The sequence below is a fragment of the Indicator indicator genome, chromosome 26 (genome assembly GCF_027791375.1).
Source record: "Indicator indicator isolate 239-I01 chromosome 26, UM_Iind_1.1, whole genome shotgun sequence".
Classification (NCBI taxonomy): domain Eukaryota; kingdom Metazoa; phylum Chordata; class Aves; order Piciformes; family Indicatoridae; genus Indicator; species Indicator indicator.
The window spans coordinates 10,706,288-10,729,623 of record NC_072035.1 but is presented as its reverse complement, the minus strand read 5'-3'; the positions used below and the strand labels follow the sequence as shown (position 1 = coordinate 10,729,623).

General features: G+C 54.5%; 1 protein-coding gene across 1 annotated transcript; it reads right to left on the bottom strand.

The window, feature by feature from the left end:
• Positions 1-4,194: 4,194 nt before the first annotated feature.
• Positions 4,195-23,128, bottom strand: FAM222A (family with sequence similarity 222 member A). The gene is made up of 2 exons (XM_054392881.1): positions 23,044-23,128; positions 4,195-5,420 (listed from the first exon to the last, which is right to left on the bottom strand). Exons 1-2 carry the CDS (start codon positions 23,123-23,125, stop codon positions 4,195-4,197), a joined length of 1,308 nt encoding a protein of 435 aa, XP_054248856.1. The 5' UTR covers positions 23,126-23,128.
• Positions 23,129-23,336: the final 208 nt, after the last annotated feature.

Below are 23,336 nucleotides of genomic sequence, written 5' to 3'. Positions count from 1 at the left end.
ATCTCAATAGGGGAGTTCCTTTCCCATTTCCATCTGGTTTTGGGTTCCCACAACCTCATCAGAGCTGGCACTGCTGGGTGAAGGTGAGGAGGGGATGTTGCATTTCACATGTGGAGTGCTGTGCACGGTGAACTTCTCCCATGAGCTGGAGCTACCTGTGGGGACAATTAACCTGCTAAATAATAACACCCCCCTCGCCTCCTCCCCTCCCCCTCCCCCCCCCCCACCCCGCCCCGTGCAGCACCTAATGAAAAGTAATGACTTGGACACCAGCAGATGGATCATGCCATCACTCCCAGCCACTCACCCTGATTTATGGCCACGGGAGGAAGATGATGGAGCAGAGCTAATGAATCCCCCCCCTCCCTGCCGTCCAAACACCATCGCAGCAAAGTTTCTTCCGGGTGAAGGTGAGGTTCCTCACCTTGGGCAGCCCCGGTTTTGGTGGGATGTCCCACTTCGGTACCTTCCCCCGCCCCACAATGCAGGGCGGGGAGCTGGTGGAGGGGATGCAACCAGCATCATCATCACCACCATCCCCACCAGCATCACCACGACCTTGGGACCCAGCGGCAGCGCCGTGCTTTCAGCCTCGCGTTGTCTCTGGAGGTGACACCTTGGTAATGAGAAAGATCTAAGCAAATATTTTCCTCCAGCTTGGTCTAATTTTAACGGCTCAGGCAACGGCATCCCACTCCCCCCCGCCCCCCTCCTCCCCCTCCCCAGGAAGGTGAACCTCTGTGACAGTTTCCTTTTGTCCCACTTTCTCTTTGTTCCCTGGATCAGGCTGTCACACCGCTCGCCGCCGGTGACGGAGCGGTCCCCTCCCGGCACGCCGTAAATACCGGGCAGGACCACGCATGCCGCCGTGACGGCAAGAGGGCAAAGGAGACGGGAGAGAAAGGAGGCGCTGCTCTGTCCCTGTCCCCATCCCTCTCCCTGTTCCCACCCCCATCTCCACCCCTGTCCCCATCCCCTTCTCTCTCCCTATTCCCTGTCACTGTCCCTATCCCCTATCCATCCCTTTCTGTATCCTTGTCCCCAATCCTATCCCTATCCTTGTCCCTGTACTTGACTCTAACCCTGATCCCTTATCCATATACTTGTCCCTAACCCCATCCTCATCCCTGTCTCTGGCCCCTATCCCTGATCCCTTATTGTTACCCCTGTCCCTAACCGCATCCTCGTCCCTGTCAGTGTCGCCTATCCTTGATCCCTTATTGCTATCCTTGTCTCTAACCCCATCCCATCCCCATCTCTGTCCCCTGTCCCTGATCCTATCCATATCCCTGTCACCATCCCTGGCAGAGGTGTGGGTTATGGCCACTGGTGTGGGTTGTGGCTCCTCTAGTGTGGGTCACAGCCACTCTGGCATGGGTTGTGCCTACTCCAGCGTGGGCTGTGGCTGCTCTGACACTGGTCATGGCCACTCAATGCCACCAGACACCCAACCACGGACAGGAGAGTCCGGTGCCACCCCTGCAAATCCTGCTGTGGGTTTCCACTGGGACCAGTCCCACAGGCAGTGATGGCCATGGGTGAGCTGGGACAGGAACTGGTTTAAAAATGATCCCAGTTCTTCAGGTGGGTAAAGAAATCAACCCCCACTGTGTCCTCCCAGCCATGCTGGTGGCTGTGGGGAGGGATATGAGCTGGCAGCTGGGGACCAGCCCTGGAGATGCTCAGGATCAGACTTGCTGTGGCCCTGTGCAGCCAGCTCTAGTTGGAGGTGTCCCTGCTGACTGCAGGGCGGTTGGACAAGATGCCCTTTGAGGGTCCCTTCAAACCCGACCTGTGAATCTGTGAGTCTATCAGTGGGGCCACCAAAGAGCCCCCAACCTGCCCTGGCACTGGGAGCAAACTCAATGACATACCAATTGGTTGGCAGCGATGCCACCACTGCCCAGGTGAAGATGTGAGTGACAGAGTTGGGGTGTGGTACCCGACCCCATCACCCAGGGATGAGCATCCCACAGGAGCACACAGGGCCACAGCCCTAATCCCTGAGGATTTGACCCACGTGCAGCCACCTCTCCTGGTTGCCCTTCGGGTGCCAGGTGGAGGCTGGTGCCCAGGGTGAGATTAATGGCTCAGCACCATGAGCAGGTTATTTATAGGTGCTCCCCTGTGCCCTAAAAATCTGTGGGGAGCAAGGGAGAGGGCACAGAGGAGGGGATCCTGGCTTTGTTGGGGGGTGGGTGTGGGTGGGAGGGGTGGGGTGGGGCAAAGCAATGAAACTCCAGAACCCATATCCTGATTTTACTTTTGGGGAAGGTGGGGAGGGAAAAAAAAAAACCAAAAACACCATCAGGACACATAACTTTTGGGTTTTGTTTGGTATTTTTTTTTGCCTTTTTTTTCTTCTTTTTTTCTTTTTTTTTTAATGTTTCATTCATTTTTCTCTCACTTTTAAAACAATATCAGAATATCAGTGCAGCCAGCACTTCTCACAGTAGAATATAATGGTCATTTTTTTTTTAAGTATAAAAAAAAAAAAAACCAAACCAAAAAAAGCAAAACAAAAAACATTCTCAGTGATTTTTTGTTGTTTGTTTCTTTCTTTTTTTTTTTTTTTTAAATGCACTTAGTGCTTGAACAGGCTGTTCAGGGGGTACAGTAGCTCTTCTCCCAGCACAATCACCTTGGTTTTCATCAGGGTTTTTGCTTTTCTTGTGTTTTCTTTTCAAGATTTAAACACTTTTATATTTGCCTTTTTTTTTTTTCCCCAGTTTTGCTTTTGCTTCTTTTTTGTTCTGAATGAATTAAACCTATTAAATGTAAAATTACAGAGAGTGGAGAACAGCCCATAATGAGTGGTTTGGAAGTGGTTGAGGGGGGATAAAAAAAAATTAAAAACCAAGACAAACCAAAAAAAAAAGAAAGGAGAGGAAAAAAAGGAGGCTTCTGAATGGTCCCTGGGTGCTGTGGTCACCTCTAACTCAGAACCAAGGGCAAAATGATAATAAAAGGGGGAAAAAATAACCCAAATGTGAGCCCCAGGTGGGTTCCTGGGGAAGTTGTGGGGTGAGAGAGGAGCTGGGGTAGGGTCCTGCTGGGCACCAAACCTCTTGGTTGAGTGGGAACAGGAGGTGGGAGGCAGTGTGGGGCTGGGGAGAGGAGGAGGAGAAGAAGGAAGGGGAGGAAGGTGAGAAAAAGGAGAAAGATGGGGAGGAGGGGGAGGAGAAGGAGGCGAAGGAGAAGAAGGATAAGGAGAAGAAGAAAAGGAGGAAAATAAAAAAGGAGGAGAAAGATGAGAAGAAGAAAGGATGAGAAGAAGAAAGGAGAAGGGGAAGGAGTAGAAGGATGAGAAGGAGGATGAGGTGAAGAAGAAAGGAGGAGTAGAAGGAGGAGAAGAAGAAAGGAAGAGGAGAAGGGGAAGGAGTAGGAGAAGGAGGAGAAGGAGGATGAGGAGAAGAATGAGGAGAAGGATGATAAGGAGGTGGATGAGAAGGAGGAGAATGAAGAGAAGAAAGAGAATGAGGATGAAAATGAAGAGAAAAAGGAGGATGAAAATGAAGAGGAGGAGGGTGAGGAGGATGAGGAGCAGGAGGAGACTCTGTAGCAGCCAACATGTAAATGTACAGCCTAGCCAACTAAAAATAACCAAAACAAAACAAACCCCAAAAAGATAAAACTTAACCCCCCCCCAAAAAAACAACAAACCAAAAAACCAACCCAAAAATCTGTTCAAGTTTTCAAGTGTTTTTTCTTAAATAGCCTCCAGACTGTCCCCAGTTATCCCAGTTATTAGCTTTAATCAAAGCAGTGCAAGTTACGGACTTCAGCTACAGGTCGGGTGCCAGCTCCCTGCGGGCACCCGGGCTGGCACCGGGGCACCGAGGCACAGGGCTCTGCCCCATATCCATCCTGCCTGGCACCCTGGAGCCTCCTCTCCCTGGATAGCAGCAACTCGTAGCGATTCCCTGTTCACATTCGTGGAGATAAAATGGTTTCTGAGCTCTAGAGATGAGAGGTCCTTCCTCCTGGGCGCGCAGCGGGGGACTGCGGGGCGATGCCAGTGTCCTGGGAGCCCTTTTTGGCAGCAGACCCCCTGGGTCCCCCATCCCTGTCCCCCCTCCCCCTCCCTCACCCTCGCTGCCACGGTCCGGTACCCGCATGGTGCCGGAGGGGGAGCACGGCTCGTGCCAAAGTCCCCACCCTGGGTTTTTTGGGCTAAGCAGCATGGTTGGGTCCTTATCTGTAGACGGGCAAGCGGATATGGGCGTGCTGGTGGTCCAAGAGCCTTGGCACAGACACGGTCTCGTAGCCCTTGCCCAACATCTGCTCCTTGATGCAGGGTGGGTGGATGTCGTTGATGAGATACTCCAAGGACTGGAGGCTGCTGCTGAGGATGGAGGTATTGCAGAGGGTCTTACTGGGCAGCCCCTCGCCGGGGGGTACCCCCAGTTCACGGGGCCCCGCTGCCCCCAGCTCCGCTGGGTTGTAACAGTCGCTGTTGGGGGTCACCAGGATGCTGTTCCAGGGAGGGGCAAAGTATTGTCCCACCGAGAAGTTGCCATGCATGCAGTTCAAGGGGGAGGAGCTCACCTTCTCGGCCCCGGCGGTGCCACCCAGCCCGTAGGGACGCGAGGAACCCGCACAGGTCTCGGGGGACTTGCTGAGGGCCCCCCCACTGCCCCCGCTGTACATTCGCAGGTGGTGCTGCTGTTGCTGCTTCTGCTGCCAGACCAGGTAGTCCATGCCCTCAGGGTAGATGCCCGCTTTGGGTCCCAGGGCTGCAGCTGGGTTGGAGCCCAGTGCCAGCTCGGCACCCTTGCGGCACTCCGGCAGCACGGCGCCGGCGTAGGTCGTGGCGGTGCCAGGGAAAGCGCCGTGCTTGGCCGGGCTGGGGTTGGCAGCCACCACAGCCGGGCAGCCTGGCTGGGCACCCTGCGCCTGGCACTGCTGATTGATCTGGTAGATGATGCTCTGGATGGAGGGCAGGTTGGACGGTGGCAGAGCCAGGCTCCTGCTCGCCAACGGCAGCACCGAGGCCGCCACCGTCACGTTGGGGGGCACGGGACCCTCCAGCTGCTTCTGGCCGCTGTGGTAGCTCAGCTGCCCGGCGCAGGAGGGACCTTGAGCTAAAGTGCTTGACACGGGGTAAGGAGCGATGCCAACTTGGGCGGGCGACAGCTTAGTCCGCTTCCCCTCCGAGTTCTTCACCACGCTCTTGCCGGAGGCTTTGACGATGGCCAGGAGGCCCTGGTAGCCAGTGGCATGCAGGGGGTAGGGGCTGTAGCGTTGCCCCGTGGTGTCGTAGCCATTGACCGTCCGGTTAAGGTGCTTGTGCTGGGGGACCCTGATGTTGGTGGGGAAGATCTTGATGGTCAGGGGGCTGTTGGCCACCTTCTGTGCGTAGGCGTCCAGCTCGGCAGGGCTGGGGTAGCGCGGGGAATGCATCGGTGCCATCGTCTCGCCTGGGGGAACAACGCAGAGGGTGAACCCCAGTGCCAGCAGGAGGACAGGAACCCATCACCCATCACCCCATCACTCACCACCCCATCACCCCATCACTCACCACCCCATCACTCACCACCCCATCACTCACCACCCCATCACTCCCTCCGGGGAGACCTTATTGCTGTCTACAACTACCTGGAGGGAGGTTGTAGCTAGCTGGGGGTTGGTCTCTTCTCCCAGGCAAACAGCAACAGAATGAGAGGACACAGTCTCAAGCTGCACAGGGGGGAGTTTAGGTTTGATCTTAGAAAGAAGTTCTTCCCAGAAAGAGAGATTGCCCCTTGGAATGGGCTGCCCAGGGAGGTGGTGGGGCCAGCATCCCTGGAGGTGTTTAAGAAGAGTCTGGATGAGGCACTTAGTGCCATGGTCTGGTTGATTAGATAGGGTTGGGTGATTGGTTGGACTTGATGATCTTGGAGGTCTCTTCCAACCTGGCTGGATCTGTGATTCTGTGATCACCTGTCACATCTTTAGCAATGGACGAGGGAACTGAGTGCACCCTCAGTAAGTGTGCAGCTGACACTAAATTGGGTGGCAGTGTTGATCTGCTGGAGGACAGGAAGGCTCTGCAAAGGGATCTGTCCAGGCTGGATGGATAGGCTGAGGTCAGTGGGATGAGGTTCAACAAGGCCAAATGCTGGGTCCTGCACTTGGGTCACAACAACCCCGTGAGCACTCCAGACTTGGGGCAGTGGCTGGAAACTGCCCAGCAGAAAAGGACCTGGGGGTGCTGGCTGACGGTGACTGAAGATGAGCCAGGGTGTGCCCAGGTGGCCAAGAAGGCCACCAGCATCCTGGCCTGGATCACCAACAGTGTGGCCAGCAGGAGCTGGGAAGTGATCGTGTCCCTGTACTGGGAGATAGATGAGGACCAATTTACCAGCTTTGTTAGGTGCATGCAGTGCTGCAGCTCTGCCACCCAGCATATGGTAGCATCAACAATCACTGCTCCTGATGGCTTCCAGAGTGAAGTGCTCCCCAGTGTCCCCATGGGGATGGTGGGAACACACAGTCCCTTTTCCCCTACCTACTGTGGGGATGTGCTTCCTGGGAGCCTCCAAGACTACCTAAGGAAGAGTCCCTGAGAGGACTGGGGCTGATTGGTGGGATGGTGGCAGTCCCAAACCTCCCAATTTGACCATCTCATCCTTGCAAAACCTGGCTGTGGGCAAGCACCTGGCATGAAGCTTTGAGCAACCTGCCCATGTGTCCTTGCCCGTGGCAGGGGGGTTGGAACGAGATGATTTTGAAGGTCCCTTCCAACTCAAACCAGTCTATGATTCTTACCCCCAGTTGCTCTGGTGAGACACTGGAACAGGTTGCCCGGAAAAGCTGTGGACACATCATCCCTGGAAGTGTTTAAGGCTAGGCTCTGGATGAGGCTTTGAACAAAGTGGCCTAGTAGGAGGTGTCCTTGCATGTGGCAGGGGGTTGGAACTGGATGATCTTGAAGGTCCCTTCCAACCCAACCCAGCCTATTATTCTATAACTCCCAGGTGGCCAGGGGCTTGAGGAGCAGTTTGGGAGCAGAACATGGTCCCTCTGCATGCCAGCCAGTGAGTGTGTGGGCATGGAGATTTTTAAGCACCTAATTTATTCCCTCTATTAGATAGATTCTGTAGATTTAATCATTTTCACAGTTGGTGGCTCATTGGATACTCAAGATAAACTCCAAATGAAAGTATAATGGGGACAACAAATGAGTTTTCACACCAGAATGGCAGAAACTTGCTTGGGAAAAGAAAAAAAAAAAAAAAAACAAAAACCAAGAGTTTGAAAGGAACCCAAGGAAAAAAAAAAAAAAAGAAAAAATAATATATATACACTTATCTCAGTTATATTATATTTTTTTTCCCCTGCAGTGACTTTTGCTGACTCCAGTAGGTTACCACATTTAATTTTCCCAGTTTTGTTCATCTGTAAAATTGCATAAAAGTGCCTTTTTGTTTTTTTTTTTTTTTCCTCCTTTTGGGTGCTCATTATAAGGGAGCTGCTGATTTATGGCTGGGTAAATGCATGGCTTTCCCCATTTTTTTTGGGTGAGGGTTCTCGTAGCAGCTCAAAGCACCCATGAAATTGCTTGTATAATGTAGTTTAAATCCAATCTGGGAGAAAGATTCCCCCGTTGGGGAAAGTGACATTTCCATTCTCCACACCGAGTTTATTTTAGGCCACTTACAAGTGACTCTGGCAGTGGGAGGGGGGTAGCTTTGGTGCCTTGACCTGGTTTTTTGGGTTTGGGGTTTTGCTGTTGTTGTTAGGTTTTGGGTTTGTTTTTTTTTTTCCACACAATATCAGAGGTTGGAAGGGACCTCAAGAGATCATCAGGTCCAACCCTCCCGCACCAGAGCAGGATCACTTAGGGTAGTCCGCATGAGAATGGACCCAGGTGGGTTTGGAAAGTCTCCAGAGAAGGAGAGAGTTGTTGTTATTTTTTTTTATTTATTGGGTTTCTGTTTGTTCTTTTTTCTGCTGGGAGCCTGGTGTGGGTGATAGGTGAGAGTAGGATCCTAGAGCTGTTTGGGTTGGAAAAGAACTGCTGAGATCAGCGAGTCTGATCTGCAACCCAACACCACCGTGGCCATCAAACCATGTCCCAAAGTGCCATGGCCACAGGTTTCTTGAACACCTCCAGGGATGGGGACTCCACCACCTCCCAGGGCAGCCTGTTCCAATCCCTGACCTCTCCCTGCAGCAAATTTTTCCTAATCTCCAACCTAACCCTCCCCTTCAGGGTGTTTCAGGCCATTTCCTTCTATCACTTGATACTAGGGATATACTAGGGATAGATTCTCCCCTTCTATCACTTGATACTAGGGATATACTAGGGATAGATTCTCCCCTTCTATCACTTGATACTAGGGATATACTAGGGATAGATTCTCCCCTTCTATCACTTGATACTAGGGATATACTAGGGATAGATTCTCCCCTTCTATCACTTGATACTAGGGATATACTAGGGATAGATTCTCCCCTTCTATCACTTGATACTAGGGATATACTAGGGATAGATTCTCCCCTTCTATCACTTGATACTAGGGATATACTAGGGATAGAGTCTCTCCTTCTATCACTTGAAACTAGGGATATACTAGGGATATACTCTCCCCTTTTATCACTTGATACTAGGGTGCCAGGTCACCACTAAACCATGGCCCTCAGCACCATGTCTCCATGGCTTTGAAACTCCTCTCAAGGACAGGGACTCCCTGCAGCCTGGGACAGGCTTTGACAGCCCTTTTGGGGAACAAATTGTTCATGTCCAACCCAAATCTCCCCTGGGGGATCTTGAGGCCATTTCCTCTTGTCCTATCACTTGTTCCTTGGGAGAAGAGACCAACCCCCACCTGACTCCAACCTCCTTTCAGGGAGTTGTAGAGAGCCAGAAAGTCTCCCCTCAGCCTCCTTTTCTCCAGGCTGAACAACTGCTCCTCACCAGACCCTTCACCAGCTTTGTCACCCTTCCCTGGACCTGCTCCAGCCTCTCAATGTCCTTCTGGGAGTGAGGGGCCCAAAACTGAACCCAGGATTCAAGGTGTGGCCTCACCAGTGCGGGAGAGTGATCACTTCCCTACTAGTGCTGGTGGAACCAGGCATGATGTTAAAAGTAGGATTCTGGGGGAAGTTGGGGCACTGGTGGCTGCAGGGCTCCACATCACCTCTTGGGCAGCAGCAGGATGTTTGGGGAGATGCAGGAATGAGGTGGTGGCCACTCTCCATCAGAGCAGCAGAGTGTTCCCCAGCCCTTCCTGCCATTAAGCTGATGTCAGGGGCTTTTTACAGGTGTCTTAAGCAGACATTGTCATTAACGAGTATATTAAGCCAATTAAAATCAGGGCCTTTGAGTAGGATTTAATGTAGCTGCCAGGAGACAGGATGGATGGCACGTGCAGGAGTGGGAGGCACCATCAGCCCCACCAGGCACATTGATTGACCAACCCCTGTAGAGTTCCTGAGACTGGGAGCTGCATGGCTGCAGGGCAGCCTGTGCCCTGGGTGCTGCTGGGTGAGCTGGTGGGCACTGGGAGCTCCATGGGTGCACTGGAAGGTGTAAACTGGGTGCTGCTGGGTGAGCTGGTGGGCACTGGGAGCTGCATGGCTGCAGGGCAGTCTGTACACTGGGTGCTGCTGGGTTCACTGGTGGGCACTGGGAGCTGCATGGGTGCAGGGCAGTGTGTACCCTGGGTGCTGCTGGGTGAGCTGCAAGCAGGACCCCAGCTGCCCTGTGGCACAGCATGGCATGGCACAGCACCAGGCACTGTGAACCACGTACATCCGCATTCCCCTTCATGCCGGCACCGCTGTCCTTGGAGGTGGCAGCACGGTGAATACTCAATTAACATGACACTAATTAGCTGGTGACACTTGCAGAATCCCTAATGAGCCTGTTCCACCGAAATGCTCTTTTCCTAGCAAAAATAAGCCTTGAAAAGGGGCCACTGCTGGAAGGAGGGAGGGAGGGAGGGAGGGAGGCAGGTAGCATCACCAGTGGGCATTGTGGCTACCTGGTGGGGGGATGTCACCAAAATCCATCACAGAATCACAGAACTGTTGAGGCTGGAAGAGACCTTTCAGATCATCAAGCCCAACAGCTCACCTGCAGCTCACAATCTCACCACTGCTGCTAAGCCACTGCCACTAAACCACAGACCTCAGCACCACAGCCATCTCCAAGGGATGGTGACTCCACCACCTCCCTGGGCAGCCTGTTCCAGTGCCTGAGAACCCATCCTGTGAGGAAATTTTTCCTCATACCCAACCTGAACCTCCCCTGACACAACTTGAGGCCATTTCCTCTTGTCCTGGAACGCAGGTGACACTTTTAGGACAGCCCTGGGAAGCCCCACCCTGGAGCTGCCTGTTGCAGCAGGATGGGCAGAGCTGCCCGTGTGGGTGAACCAAGTTCTACCACAGGCATCCTAGTGGCAAGCCCCAGCGCTGCTGTGTGCCTGAGGAGCACCACAAGCAGGCAAGGAGGAGCCAGGAGCCATCCTTTGTCAGCTCTTCACACCAGCTGGGTTGGAGAGGTTTAGACTGGAGTTCAGGAACAATTTCTTCACTGCAAGAATGGTCAGGGATTGGAACAGGCTGCCCAGGGAGGTGGTGGAGTCCCCACCCCTGGAGCTGCTCAAGAAACCTGTGGCCATACTTCAGGCCATGGTTTGGCAGCCCTGGCAGTTGGGTTAAGTTTGGACTTGATGATCTGAAAGGTCTCTTCCAACCAACCTGAATGATTCTACGCTTCCACGGGGTGACAAGCCCCCGCTGCAGTGTGTTGTCACCTATCAGGGTGACACAGCAAACCCCCCGCCAGCAGAATGACAAAGCCACCGATTCCCCGGCGGCTCCGCTGCCGGCACGCCGGCGGCTCCCCCCCGCCGCGCTAATTACTGCTTTCTAAGGGGCTGTAATTACTGCCAGCGCAAACCCACGCCGGCACCGCCAGTCCTGACACCAGCCGCTGCCTTCCTCTGTCCCCACCCCATCTCTTCTTCAACTTCAGCCATCAGATGTCACACCAGCAGTGGGTGGGATGCACCATGGATCCCAACCCAGCAGGATTTGACTCCCAGCACACCTCAGCTGGCTCACCACACCAGCCCTGACACCAGCCACTGCCTTCCTCTGTCCCCACCCCATCCCTTCTTCAACTTCAGCCATCAGATGTCACACCAGCAGTGGGTGGCATGCACCCTGGATCACCACCCAGCAGGATTTGACTCCCAACACACCTAAACTGGCTCACCACGATGAGCAACTCCAGTGTTTTAGGGTGGGACAGGCACCCATCAACAACCTCTTCTCCCAGGAGAAGCTTCCACCACTCCCAGCACCCTCCCTCTGTTTTCAGCTCGAACCACAGGATGTCCCACCAGGAGTGGGTGGGATGCACCATGGATCCATAATCTGGCAGTTTGACCCCCAACACACCCCAGCTGGGCTCACCACCAGTTTTTATCACCCCTAAACCAAACCCAGACTGAGGACAGACACCCACCAAGAGCCTCTTCCAGGAGACACTTCCACCACTCCCAGCACCCTCCCTCCATCCTCAACTTGAACCACTGGAGGTCACACTGGGATTGGGTGGGATCCTCACCCAGCACACCTCAGCTGGGCTCACCACCATGAGCAACCACAGCTTTTATCACCCCTAAACCAAACCCAGCCTGGGGACAGACTCCTTCCAACAGCTTCTTGTCCCATGAGATATTTCCACCTCTCCCAACTCTCTCCCTCCTCCTCCAGCACTCCCACAGAATGTGGCCAGCACCCCCCTTCCTTCCTCCCTCCCTGACCAGCTCTGGGTTTTTTTTGTAGCCTGAACTCAGTAACAGCTCAATAATTGAATCTGCTCAGCAGCCAAAGCTTTGGGTTGGATTTTATTGGAAGTTTTCAATTGTTTTGTTTCTGGCCTCTTTTGTTCCTGTAAATGGAACCTGCAGTGCCTGCAGTCATCATCCCAGGGCTTTTTCTATTACTCCCAGCTCCTGCTCCAAGCATTATTGGGAAGCCAGGCAGGAACCAGAAGCCATTAGGAATGGCAGAGCAGGCTTATGAGATTATGCCTCTAGTTAAACAACTTTTTTTACTTTAGCAAATTGGCCACCAAACCCAGTTCCAGACACAGATGTAAATCCCAGCCCCCGACGGTGCTGCCATCCGGAAGGAATCTGGGTTTATGGGTCGGGAAGCTCTCCTCCTGCCCAGAGCAGCCAGGAAAACGTCTGATGGGGACAAGGGGTGGCTGTGGGAGGTGTGGGAGGGGATGAGAATGTCCTGAGAAATTCCCTAAAAGCCTCTCCTGGCATGAGCACCCACTGCCAGCATCCCAGCATCTCCTGTATCCCCCATACCCCTGCATTCCAGCATCTCCCCAGCCAGAAAGGATGCTCAGCACTGGGAAGGACAGGAAAGATATTTAGTACCAGAAAGGATGCTCAGCACTGGGAAGGACAGGAAAGATACTTGGTACCAGGAAGGATGCTCAGCACCAGGAAGAACTTTCAGCCCCAGGAAGGACAGGAAGGATGCTTGGTACCAGGAAGGATACTCAGCACCAGGAAGAACTTTCAGCCCCAGGAAGGATGCTCCAGGCTGCTCCCACAGCCCATCTGCCCTGAGTGTACCCAGCCTGGTGCTGGTGGCAGCACCCCTGTCAGGGTCCCTTGTCCCTGGAGCAGGTTGAGTGCACCCTCCAGTAATTTATGACTTCAGTTTTCAGGGCAGGATGCTGCAGAGGGGGCTGTGCTGCCTGGGAGGTCAGGATGGGGATGGTGAGTGGGAAGTTGGGGGTGGGGGTACATCCTGTGGATGCAGCAGCAGCAGCACCAGGCACCTAACTGGTGCCAGCATGACAGATATGCCTGGCTGCCTCCCTCCTCTCCATTCCTTCTCCCCTCTTTGAGATAAACTGGAACAAACCTTATTTTCTCCCCTTTTTCCCCATAGGAGCAGACCTGCTGCTGGGGCTGCTGGAGCTGCCAAGCTCCTCCTGCCATGGAACAGCCTTGGGCAAACCATGGACCCATCCTGGCTGCTCCAGCAAGGAGGGAAACCAGCAGCAGGATATTCCCCATCCTGGGCAGGGGGAGGTGGTGAGAGCTGGGACCAGCCTAGTGCTGGGGATCCAGCCTGTTGGTGCTGGGAATTCTGGAGCATCAGGATGCTTCCTGCTGCCAGCACAGTCAATGTGATGCCAACTCCCTGTGCCATGGCATGCTGGATGCCTGGCTGGCACTTGTCTCCTGCTCTGGGCAGTTCTGTCTCTGCAGCAGTATCCTGCACCTGGGCATGGTCATTGCTTGACACTGTGGATGGGCTCCAGTGGGTTTGTCAGGGATGCTGGGAAGGCTGAGGTAGACAGCACCATGCCCACCACCTGGGCAGCCATCCAAGAGGAACATCCAAGAGCTCATGGGAGGTCCTCCATGGTGTTCTGCCCCAAAGTGCAACACAAAGCCCTGACTGCTCTGCCTGGAATTCCCACCATGGTATCACAGAATGGTTTAGGTTGGAAAAGACCTTTAAACTTCTCAAGTCCAACAGTTATCCCAGCACATCTCCACATTCCCCCTGGCAAGGGGCATTTCCCAGAGGTCACCTTGCCCTGTGCATGCTCCCAGACCTCGCTCTCCTTCTCCCTCCTGTCCTGCTCCTTTTACTGGAAAGCACTGGTGTTTCCCAGTGCTGAACTGGTGTTTCCCTCCCACTCTGCCTGCCCAAGCCTAGGGGACAAAAGGGCAGCAATTAGGCAGGGTTTAATTTGCAGGGAGGGGTGAGAAGGGGAGAGATGCTGAGTGCAGGAGGAGACACTGGGGACCTGAGCAGTGATTGACGTGCCAGTGGCTCTCATTAAAAAATAATCCTGCTGCAGCCCCCACCTGAATTAAGTTCAAGAACCAAGAGCTTGTCTCTGGACTTCAGGACCAGGCTCCCCGTTCCCCTCCCAGCAAGGAGATCCCAGTGCCTTCAAAGCTTCAAAAAGCACCAAAAATCCCCTTTTCTCCCTCTGCCTGCAACACTGGGAGCAGCTTTTGGAACAGTTAAACCCTAAATATTTGCAAAACATTTGGAAGAAACTTCAATATTTGCAAAACATTTGGAAGAAACCTCAATATTTGGAAAACACTTGGAAGAAACCTCAATATTTGGAAAACGCTTGGAAGAAAACAAACAAAACCTGGTGCAGTTGAATAAATCAATCAAATCCCGGAAGTTTGAGTCCAAGCCCCAGGTGGCAAAGCAGGAACTGGCTGCCCCATGGGCAGCAGCTCCATGCAGAAACCTTCCTGCCCACCCCATGGGGTCAGAGGGCAGAGCCAGGGCCAGGGCCAGGGAGCTGGGGTCAGAAATGGGGTGTTGGAGCCAAGGAGCAGAGTGCTGGGGTCAGGAATGGAGTGATGGAGCAAGGTTCAAGGAGGGAGCAAGGATCAGGGTATTGGGGGTCAGGAATGGGGTGCTGGAGGCAAGGAGCAGAGTACTGGGGTCAGGAAGGGAGTGATGGAGCAAGGATCAGGGTGTTTGGGGTCAGGAAGGAGGTGCCAGAGCCAAGGAACAGAGTGCTGGGGTCAGCAAGGGAAGGATGGAGCAAGGATCAGGGTGTTTGGGGTCAGGAAGGAGGTGCTGGAGGCAAGGAGCAGAGTACTGGGGTCAAGAATGGAGTGATGGAGCAAGGATCAGGGCTGGATCAAAGATCAGGGTGCTGGAGCAAGGATCAGGGTGTTTGGGGTCAGGAAGGAGGTGCTGGAGCAAGGATCAGGGCTGGATCAAAGATCAGGGTGCTGGAGCAAGGATCAGGGTGTTTGGGGTCAGGAAGGAGGTGCTGGAGCCAAGGAACAGAGTGCTGAGGTCAGGAAGGGAGTGATAGAGCAAGGATCAGGGATTTGGGGTCAGGAAGGAGGTGCCAGAGCCAAGGAACAGAGTGCTGGGGTCAGCAAGGGAGTGATGGAGCAAGGATCAGGGATTTGGGGTCAGGAAGGAGGTGCCAGAGCCAAGGAACAGAGTGCTGGGTTCAGGAAGGGAATGACGGAGCAAGGATCAGGGCTGGATCAAAGATCAGGGTGCTGGGTCTGGTGTGGTGTGTCCCCCCAACACACCCCAGCTTCTTCAGGGACTTAAATCCCTAAGCAGCTAGAGAAAGAGGGGAGAAATGCATGGGAACAACCGGAGGTGGCAAAGCCCTCGCCGAGCCCTAATCTGCAAAGACAACAAAATTCATGACAAAGCACAAAGGGCCGCAGCCGAGCCGCGCCGGCCCCGAGATATTCATCCCCTGACACGTCCCCTTTTCTTCAGGCTGACATGTCATTTCAGGCAGGCTTTGATTTTTTTGTTGTGGGTCTTTTTTTCCCCCCCTCTCTTTCCCCCCCCATCTCCTTTCCCTTTTCTTCTCTACCCCCCTTCCCCCGTGCCGTCGCCATCGTCGCCGCGCGGCGCGGCCGTGCCGAGGCGGCTGCCGCTGAATTGGATCACCCCAGGGCGAGCACTTTATTATCTGCAGTCAAAGCGTCACCACGAATCCCCGGCTACACACACACGTGTCACTTCCCATTTGTCTCCTCCACGAGGTATTAGTGCCACTGAGACACCGTGGCTGCCACCGAGACACCGCTGCCGCCACCGAGACACCGCCGCGGCCGGCGGCACCCGGGGAGAGCAACGTCGTGGTCAAGAGGGGCTTCAGTCTCACCCCACTGCTGCCCCACTGGCAGCTCAACACCAACCCCAAAGTCATCCCAATGGCACCCTTGGTGTTGGCCCTGTACTGTCCTGAAGCTGCTCCAGGTGTCAGCTCGATCCTGCCCTGATGATACTCAACAATGCTCCAGCACAGCCCTGCTGCCACATCAGTGCCACCCCACTGCAAACTCCAAGGCCACCCCAGTGCCATCCTGATGGTACTCCAGTGTTGCCCCAATACTCCCCCCGATGCCACCCTTATGATATCCAGATGCCACCCAACACTGCCCCAGCAAAGCCCTGATGTCACATCAATGCCTCTTCAATGCAAACCCTGAAGACACCCCAGTGCCATCCTCATGCCGTCGTCCCAGTGTCATCCTGATGTTACTCCAGTGTCACCTCAATACCACCCCAATGTCACCCAAATGCCACCCAATACTGCCCTAACACAGCCCTAATGCCACCCCAATGCAAACCCCAATGCCAGCCCAATTTCATCCTGATACTGATACCAAATCCTCGTTGTGTGCCAGGGCGTTACAAGAGAAGCCTACCCAAAGGCTGGCAGGAGATGCTCCCACCAGTGCCCAGGAACTGTTGGACTGGTGCTGTCCTGAGAAGGCTGGACACCAAATCCTCACTGTGTGATAGAGCCTTGCCAGCAAAACCCTCTCAAAGACTCAGCTCTGACCTGGCAGGAGATGCTCCCACCAGTGCCCACGACCTGATGGACTGGTGCTGTCCTGAGAAGTCTGGACACCAAACCCTTGTGTGATGGAGCATTACCAGTAAAACCCTCTCAAAGACCCAGCTCTGACCTGGCAGGAGATGCTCCCACCAGTGCCCACGACCTGATGGACTGGTGCTGTCCTGGGACATTTGGACACCAAACTGCTGATGCAGGATGGTGCTTTCCCAGCAAAACCCTCTTGAAGACCCAGCTCTGACCAGGTGGGATATGGTCCCACCAGTTCCCAGCAGGTCTCCTTCACCCATCCACCCTCCCACCACACACGTGGCCCATTGAAAAGTGGTTTTTGCAGCATTTCCTGGCAGGGAAAGTGCAAATCAGCAGCACATTTGGGGCTTGGCTGTTAATTGATGTCCTTTTTATGGCATGGACATAAATACCCAGAAGCATCGTGAACCAAGCCCTTCTAGAAACTGAAAATGAGAGAATCCATCTCATTCCCCTCATCTGTAACCCCCTCCTGAAATTCAGCTGGGTATTTTATGGGGAATGAGGAGCCATCAAATGGAGCTTCACCCCCAACACAATTAAATACTTTGAGCACTGAGGAGAGTCCCCATGCAGGGAGCTGGGGGGTGACCCTGGAGCTGCTCCCTCAGCTCTGGCCATCAGCTCTCATTAGTGTTTTAATAACCCAGCTGGAGATGCCAGGAGGGTTCATGTCACCCCCTGTGAGATGGTTCTTACAGCAGCTCATGGGATCCGCAGCACAAGGCTCCAGAATCAGCCCCACCACCAGAAGGGAGGTGAGAGGTGGTGGTTGATGCTCACATGGCTAAATGTGATCTTCATAGAATCTCAGAATGGTTTGGATGGGAAAGGACTTTTCAAGGTCATCCAGTCCAACCCCCTGCACTCAGCAGGGACATCTGCAACTAGAGCAGGTTGCTCACAGCCCCACACCACCTGACCTGCAATGGGTCCAGGGATGGGGCATCTACCACCTCTGGGCAACTTGGGCCAGGCTCTCACCACCCTCAGTATCAAACATTTCTTCTCTCTCTCCAGTCTGAATCACCCTCTTCTAGTTCAAACCACCACCCCTTGTCCTGTCACAAGAGGCTCTGCTCAAATGTCTGTCCCCAGCTTTCTGCTCAGCCCCTTTAAACATTGAAAGGTCTCCCTGGAGCCTTCTCTTCTCCAGGCTGAACAACCCCAGCTCTCACAGCCTGGCCTCACAGCAGAGAGGTTCCAAATCTTGGATCATCTCCATGCCCTCCTCTGTCCGCACTCCAACAGGTCCCTGCCCCTCCTGTGCTGAGGACTCCAGAGCTGGCCCCAGCACTGCAGGTGGGGACTCAGCAGAGCACATCAGAGGGCCACAATCCCCTCCTTGCCCCTGCTGCTCACATTGCTGGGGATCAGCCCAGGACATGGCTGGCTCTGGGCTGTGAGCACATGGTGCCAGCTCATGTCCGGCTTTTCACTCCCACAGCACCTCCAAGTCCCTCTCCTCAGGGCTATTCTTCAGCCCTCCAGCCCCCAACCCAGACTGATACCAGGTGCATGGCCTTGAATTTGGCCTTGCTGAACCTCAGGAGGCTCTCCCCTTCTCCAGCTTATCCATGTCCTTCCAGGAGCTCAGCAATCAACTCCCAACTCCATATGGATTCCATCACCAAGCAGAGCAGGGTAAGCTGGAGGTGGCACATCCAAAGGAACATTTAATCAAGTAAAAAGCCACCTCTATGTTGCTGCAGAGAGAAGGAGCAGCAGAGGCTTTGGCCAAGCCAGTAGGGCCATGATTTGATTTATCATTTAAATAAAGCTCAGGATTCCTGTAACACACACGGAATGAAATCCAACGGGACCAGGCTGCTGGAGTTAATTGAACATGATATTTTCCTGAGGATGCTGCTTCTCCTCAGGCTCCTGCTCCTCAGCTAGAGGTGGGCAGGGCTGGCATGGCTCTGGGCACCCTCCTGCATCCTCCTCCTCCTCCAGGATGCACTGCTGCCTGTGGTGCAGCCCTGGGATTACTGGTGAGGAAAACTGAGCTGGCAATGGTGAGCTTGGAAGCAATGTAACTCATGGGGTGGGATGCACTGACCCTGTTGGAATGTGGGATGTAGGGCAGTGGAACAAGGAGATGGTAATTATCAGGAGAGCCAAGGGGCAGAACCAGGGGGAGAACTCTTGGGCTCCTCAGTTCAAGAGACAAAGAACTGCTGGAGAGAGCCCAGGGAAGGCTACAAAGATACTGAGGGGCCTGGAGCATCTCTGTGAGGAGGAAAGGCTGAGAGACCTGGGACTGTTTAGCCTGGAGAACAGAGAATTGTTTGGGTTGGAAGAGCCCTTTAAGATCATCCAGTCCAACCATTCTCTGGTTGCTAAAGCATGGCCCTCAGCATCACATCTCTGCCTCTGTCAAACACCTCCAAGGATGGGGATTCAACCACCTCCCTGGGGAGCCTGTTCCAGTCACAGACTCACAGAATGGTCCAGGCTGGAAGGGACCTCCAAAACTCATCCAGTCTGACCTCCCTGCAATCAGCAGGGACAGCCCCAACTAGATCAGGCTGCCCAGGGCCTCATTGAGCCTCACTTTGAATATCTCCAGGGAAGGAGCCTCAACCAGTCTTTGAGTAACCTTTCAGTGAAGAAGTTCCTTCTAATATTCAGTGAGAAGAGCAGCCTGAGAGGGGATCTGATCCATGCTCAGCAAGAGCTAAAGGACCTCTGCGGGGCAAGAGGATGGGACCAGACTCTTCTCAGTGGAGTCCAGGGACAGGACAAGGGGCAGTGGGCACAAACTCAGGAGGCTCCATCTGACCAAGAGGAGAAATTTCTTTGGTGTGAGGGTGCTGGAGCCCTGGAGCAGGCTGCCCAGAGAGGTTGTGGAGTCTCCTTCTCTGGAGAGCTTCCAAACCCAGCTGGGCATTGTGATCCTGGGCAAGCTGCTTGAGCAGGGCGGGGAGGTTTGGATGCACGGAGGTCCCTTCCGAGCCCTACCACGCTGGGGTTGTGGGGTTGTCTGAAGGCAGCAGGGCTGTCAGCTGCCAGCACGGGCAGGCAAAGGGAGCCAGCTCACCTTTTCCATGAAATTAATCCCCAAATGAATCAGCGGCGGGGCGGGATAATCGGATCCCAGCGCGGGGCCGGGCTGGGCGGCCAGCGCGCTCCAGAGCCAGGCTCATTTAATATCGACAGAAACAACGCCAGAGGACAGAAATAAGAGCCATAAAGATAATTACTGAGATACTCAGCAGCAAATTAAGTCATCAGAGCCACTTCTAAATTGGGGCTGGCTTTAGGCAGGAGGCCGTCTCTTGCCGGGAGGGGGGTGGGGGGGGAGGGGGAGTGAGGGGAAGGAGGACGCAGAGGGGAGATGAGGAGGTGGTGGTGGGAGGAGGGGGGAGGAGGACGCAGAGGGGAGATGAGGAGGTGGTGGTGGGAAGAGGGGGGAGGAGGACGCAGAGGGGAGGATGAGGAGGTGGGGTGGTGGGAGGAGGGGGGGGGGAGGAGGACGCAGAGGGGAGATGAGGAGGGGTGGTGGGAGGGGGTGAGGAGGAGGGGGGGGTGAGGAGGAGGGGGGGGTGAGGAGGAGGGGGGAGGTGAGGAGGAGGGGGTGAGGAGGGGAGGTGGGAGGGGGGGGGTGAGGAGGAGGGGGGGGTGAGGAGGAGGGGGGGGGGTGAGGAGGGGTGGGGGGGGGGTGAGGAGGAGGTGGGGGGGGGGGCGGGTGAGGAGGAGGTGGGGGGTGGGAGGGGTGGGGGGTGAGGAGGAGGTGGGGGGGGGTGAGGAGGAGGGGGGGAGGAGGGGTGAGGGAGGTGGTGGGGAGGGGGTGAGGAGGAGGGGGAGGGGGGGAGGGTGAGGAGGCGTTGGGGGAGGGTGAGGAGGCAGTGGTGAGAAAGGGGGGGCTTGGAGGGCCCCTTCTGGCCGCACTTTGCTGCAGGTGCCATCAATAAAAAGCTGGGGGGAAGCATCTTCCCAAGCAGATGCTGGCCCTGGGTGTCACCTGCGATTTAATTTGCGCTAGCAGGAGGCAGAGAGGAGCGAGCCGGCGCTGGGTCTGCCCGTAATGAGCAGGAACAGCCAGGCAGCTAAACTTTGATTAAGGTGACCTGGCTGGTGAGCAAGATGCAGGGGTTCAAGCTGGGAAGCTTGGCTTGGCTACCACCACAGAGTCACAGAATCCCAGGATCACCACAGGATCACCACAGCATCCCAGGATCACCACAGAATCCCAAAATGCTGGGGATGGAAGGAAGCTCTAGAGAAGAAGAAACAGCAGCCAGACAGCCCAGCAGCTGCCCCCACTGCAGAATGCAGAATGTGCAGAATGCCTACCTTGTTTTGGGTAATAGTTCTTAAACATTTCTATCTATCCAATGGAAGTGTTTAGAACAATCAGTGTTTTGCTTTCTTACACCCAATAGTGACTTATTTACATTCTTTCACTTTCTCTGTTCTGAACTTTGCAAGGAAAAATTAAAAAGACAGTTTCAAACCATCACAATCCCCCCCCCACAGCCCTTGCCAAAGCAGGGTCACCTAGATAAGGTCGCACAGGAACACAGCCAGGTGGGTTTGGAATGTCTCCAGAGACTCCACCACCTCTCTTGGGCAGCCTGTCCCAGAGCTCCAGCACCCGTAAATGAAAGGAGCTCCTCCCCACACTGCCTGACCCCAGGGGATGTGCCACAGTGGGGGACAAGCCTCAGGTGTGGTCCTGCAATGAGGGATGGGCTGTGAGCAGCCAAAAAAAACCCCCAAACCTGGTGTCCCACAGCTGCTGGGGTTTGGCTTGCAGTCAGAGCTCTGCAGCCCAGCCTCCTCCCAGCATGGCTCAGAACCCCAGCACCTCCCAGAATGCCCAAGAGCAGCTCTCCCCATCTGTGGGTGCCTTGCCAAGTGGTGACACCACACACGGGCACCAATCCACCAAGATCCCCGGGATCTGACACCCTCTTGGGTGCTCAAGTGACATCAGTCCACTAAGACCCATGACTGCTGGGCACCCTGAACGGGTGCTCAGGGGCAAACAGCTTGTGGGGCTGATCTGTCAAGACCTCCCCCAAATGCTGACACCCCAAAGGGTTCTCAGAAGGCATCAATCTGCAGAGATCCCCAAGTGCCAATAACCCCAGTGGTTGCTGGAGGGGCAGCAGTCCACCAAGAACCCCCCCAGAATCTGACACCCCGATGGATGCTTGGGGACACCAATCTGCCAAGACCCCCAAGAATCAGACTCCTTGATTGTGCTCAAGGGCAAACAGCTTGGGGGCACCCATCTACTGAGACCCTCAAGATCCAACATCCTGATGGGGAGTTGGGGGGCACCAATCCGTCAAGACCCCCAAGAGTCAACACCTCAACGCATGCTTGGGGAGCACTGCTCCATCGAGACCCCCAAGAACCAAGGCTTCAGTGGGTGCTTGGTGGGCACAAACCCATCAAGACCCCCAAATAGCCAACAGCTCACTGGGTGCTTGAGAGGCACCAATCCATCAAGACCCCCAAAAATCAACACCTCAACGCATGCTTGGGGAGCACTGCTCCATCAAGGCCCCCAAGAACCAAGGCTTCAGTGGGTGCTTGGTGGGCACAAACCCATCAAGACCCCCAAGCACTGACACCTGATGGGTGCTCAAGGGCAATCAGCAATCCTACCCCACCCCCACAACCACCAATGCACTGACCTTCTTCACCTCACCTTGCCAAGCTGGCACACTAGGTGCCCATTACCCTGCTCTGCCCTCACTGCCCTGTGATGCTGCACTGAAGCCTGGGGATTTTCACCCCTAAAATAACCCTCCTGGCTGCCAGTCTGACCCAATCCCCACCAGAAGCATGCTAGGGGGAGGTCCTTTGGAGTGTCTGAACATCACTCAAACCTGTGCTGGGGAGGGGGGGGAGGAGTAGGTTTACCCAGGTAGAGGGACAAAAAAAAAAACAAACCAAATAAACATCTCAGAGAACATGAAGATGATTAAACAACTGGCTGGGGGATGTGGCAGCCAAACAAGCAGCTTCAGCAGCTGATTTGTCTTCAGCTGTGTGAGGCTTGAATAAGAAAATAAAATAAATAAAAATCCAACTGAGAGCAGCAGAAAGAAAGAAAAAAAAAAATCTCCCCTCCCTTCTTTAAAACACACAATTCATCACTGGAGGATCTGAATGTGTCTTTCCCAGGCAGAGGGGGGGAGGTCAAACTCCCTCCACCCCCCTCTGCCTAAAGCAGCCTCATTAAATATACATTTAATCAGGGTTGGGATTGAGAGACAAAAGGCTGGGGAGAGACAGGTGCTTTACTGGAGTGACCTTTTGGATCCCATTTGAATGTAACTGGTTTACAGCTTATCTGAAAGGCCAGCTCCTGGGGAAGGCGAGCTGCAGCAAAAATCAGGAAAGTAATTAGGGGAGGGGGGCTGGGAGAGGTTTGGAGAGGGCTGCATCCTCCTCTGCCACTGCCATCATGCAGCCCAGACAGCTCTGCAACAAAGTTCCACTTATCAAGCAGAGCAACCCAATTTAATTTGCTTATCTTGTCTCCTTCCTCCCCCCCTCCCCCTTCTTCCTCCCTGCTTCTCCTGCTCTCTTTAATTATCAATTAAATCAGTGTCTTTTTCAATGAGGGAAGCAGCATCAAAGTCGGTGACACCCCCTCCCCCTCCCTCCTCCCCCCAGCTCTGAGCACTTACACTTGCGTGGCTCCAGCGCCTTGTTGGGGCAGGGGAGATGTTGGGCTGGGGGGTTCTGGGTCCTCTGCAGGCAGGCCAGCATGGTCTGGGTGTATTAGTGGGCAGTGCCACCCTCTGTCCTGCCAAGAGAAGAGAAACACCAGTGAGGGGAGGAGACCTATCCCTGCCACTGCCCACCACCCTTCTACCCACCCAGCTGCTTCTCCCCAACCCTTCTGCCCATCACACTTCTGCCCACCCAGCTGCTTCTGCCCACCCTTCTGTCCACCCAGCCACTCGCCAGGCAGAGGAGC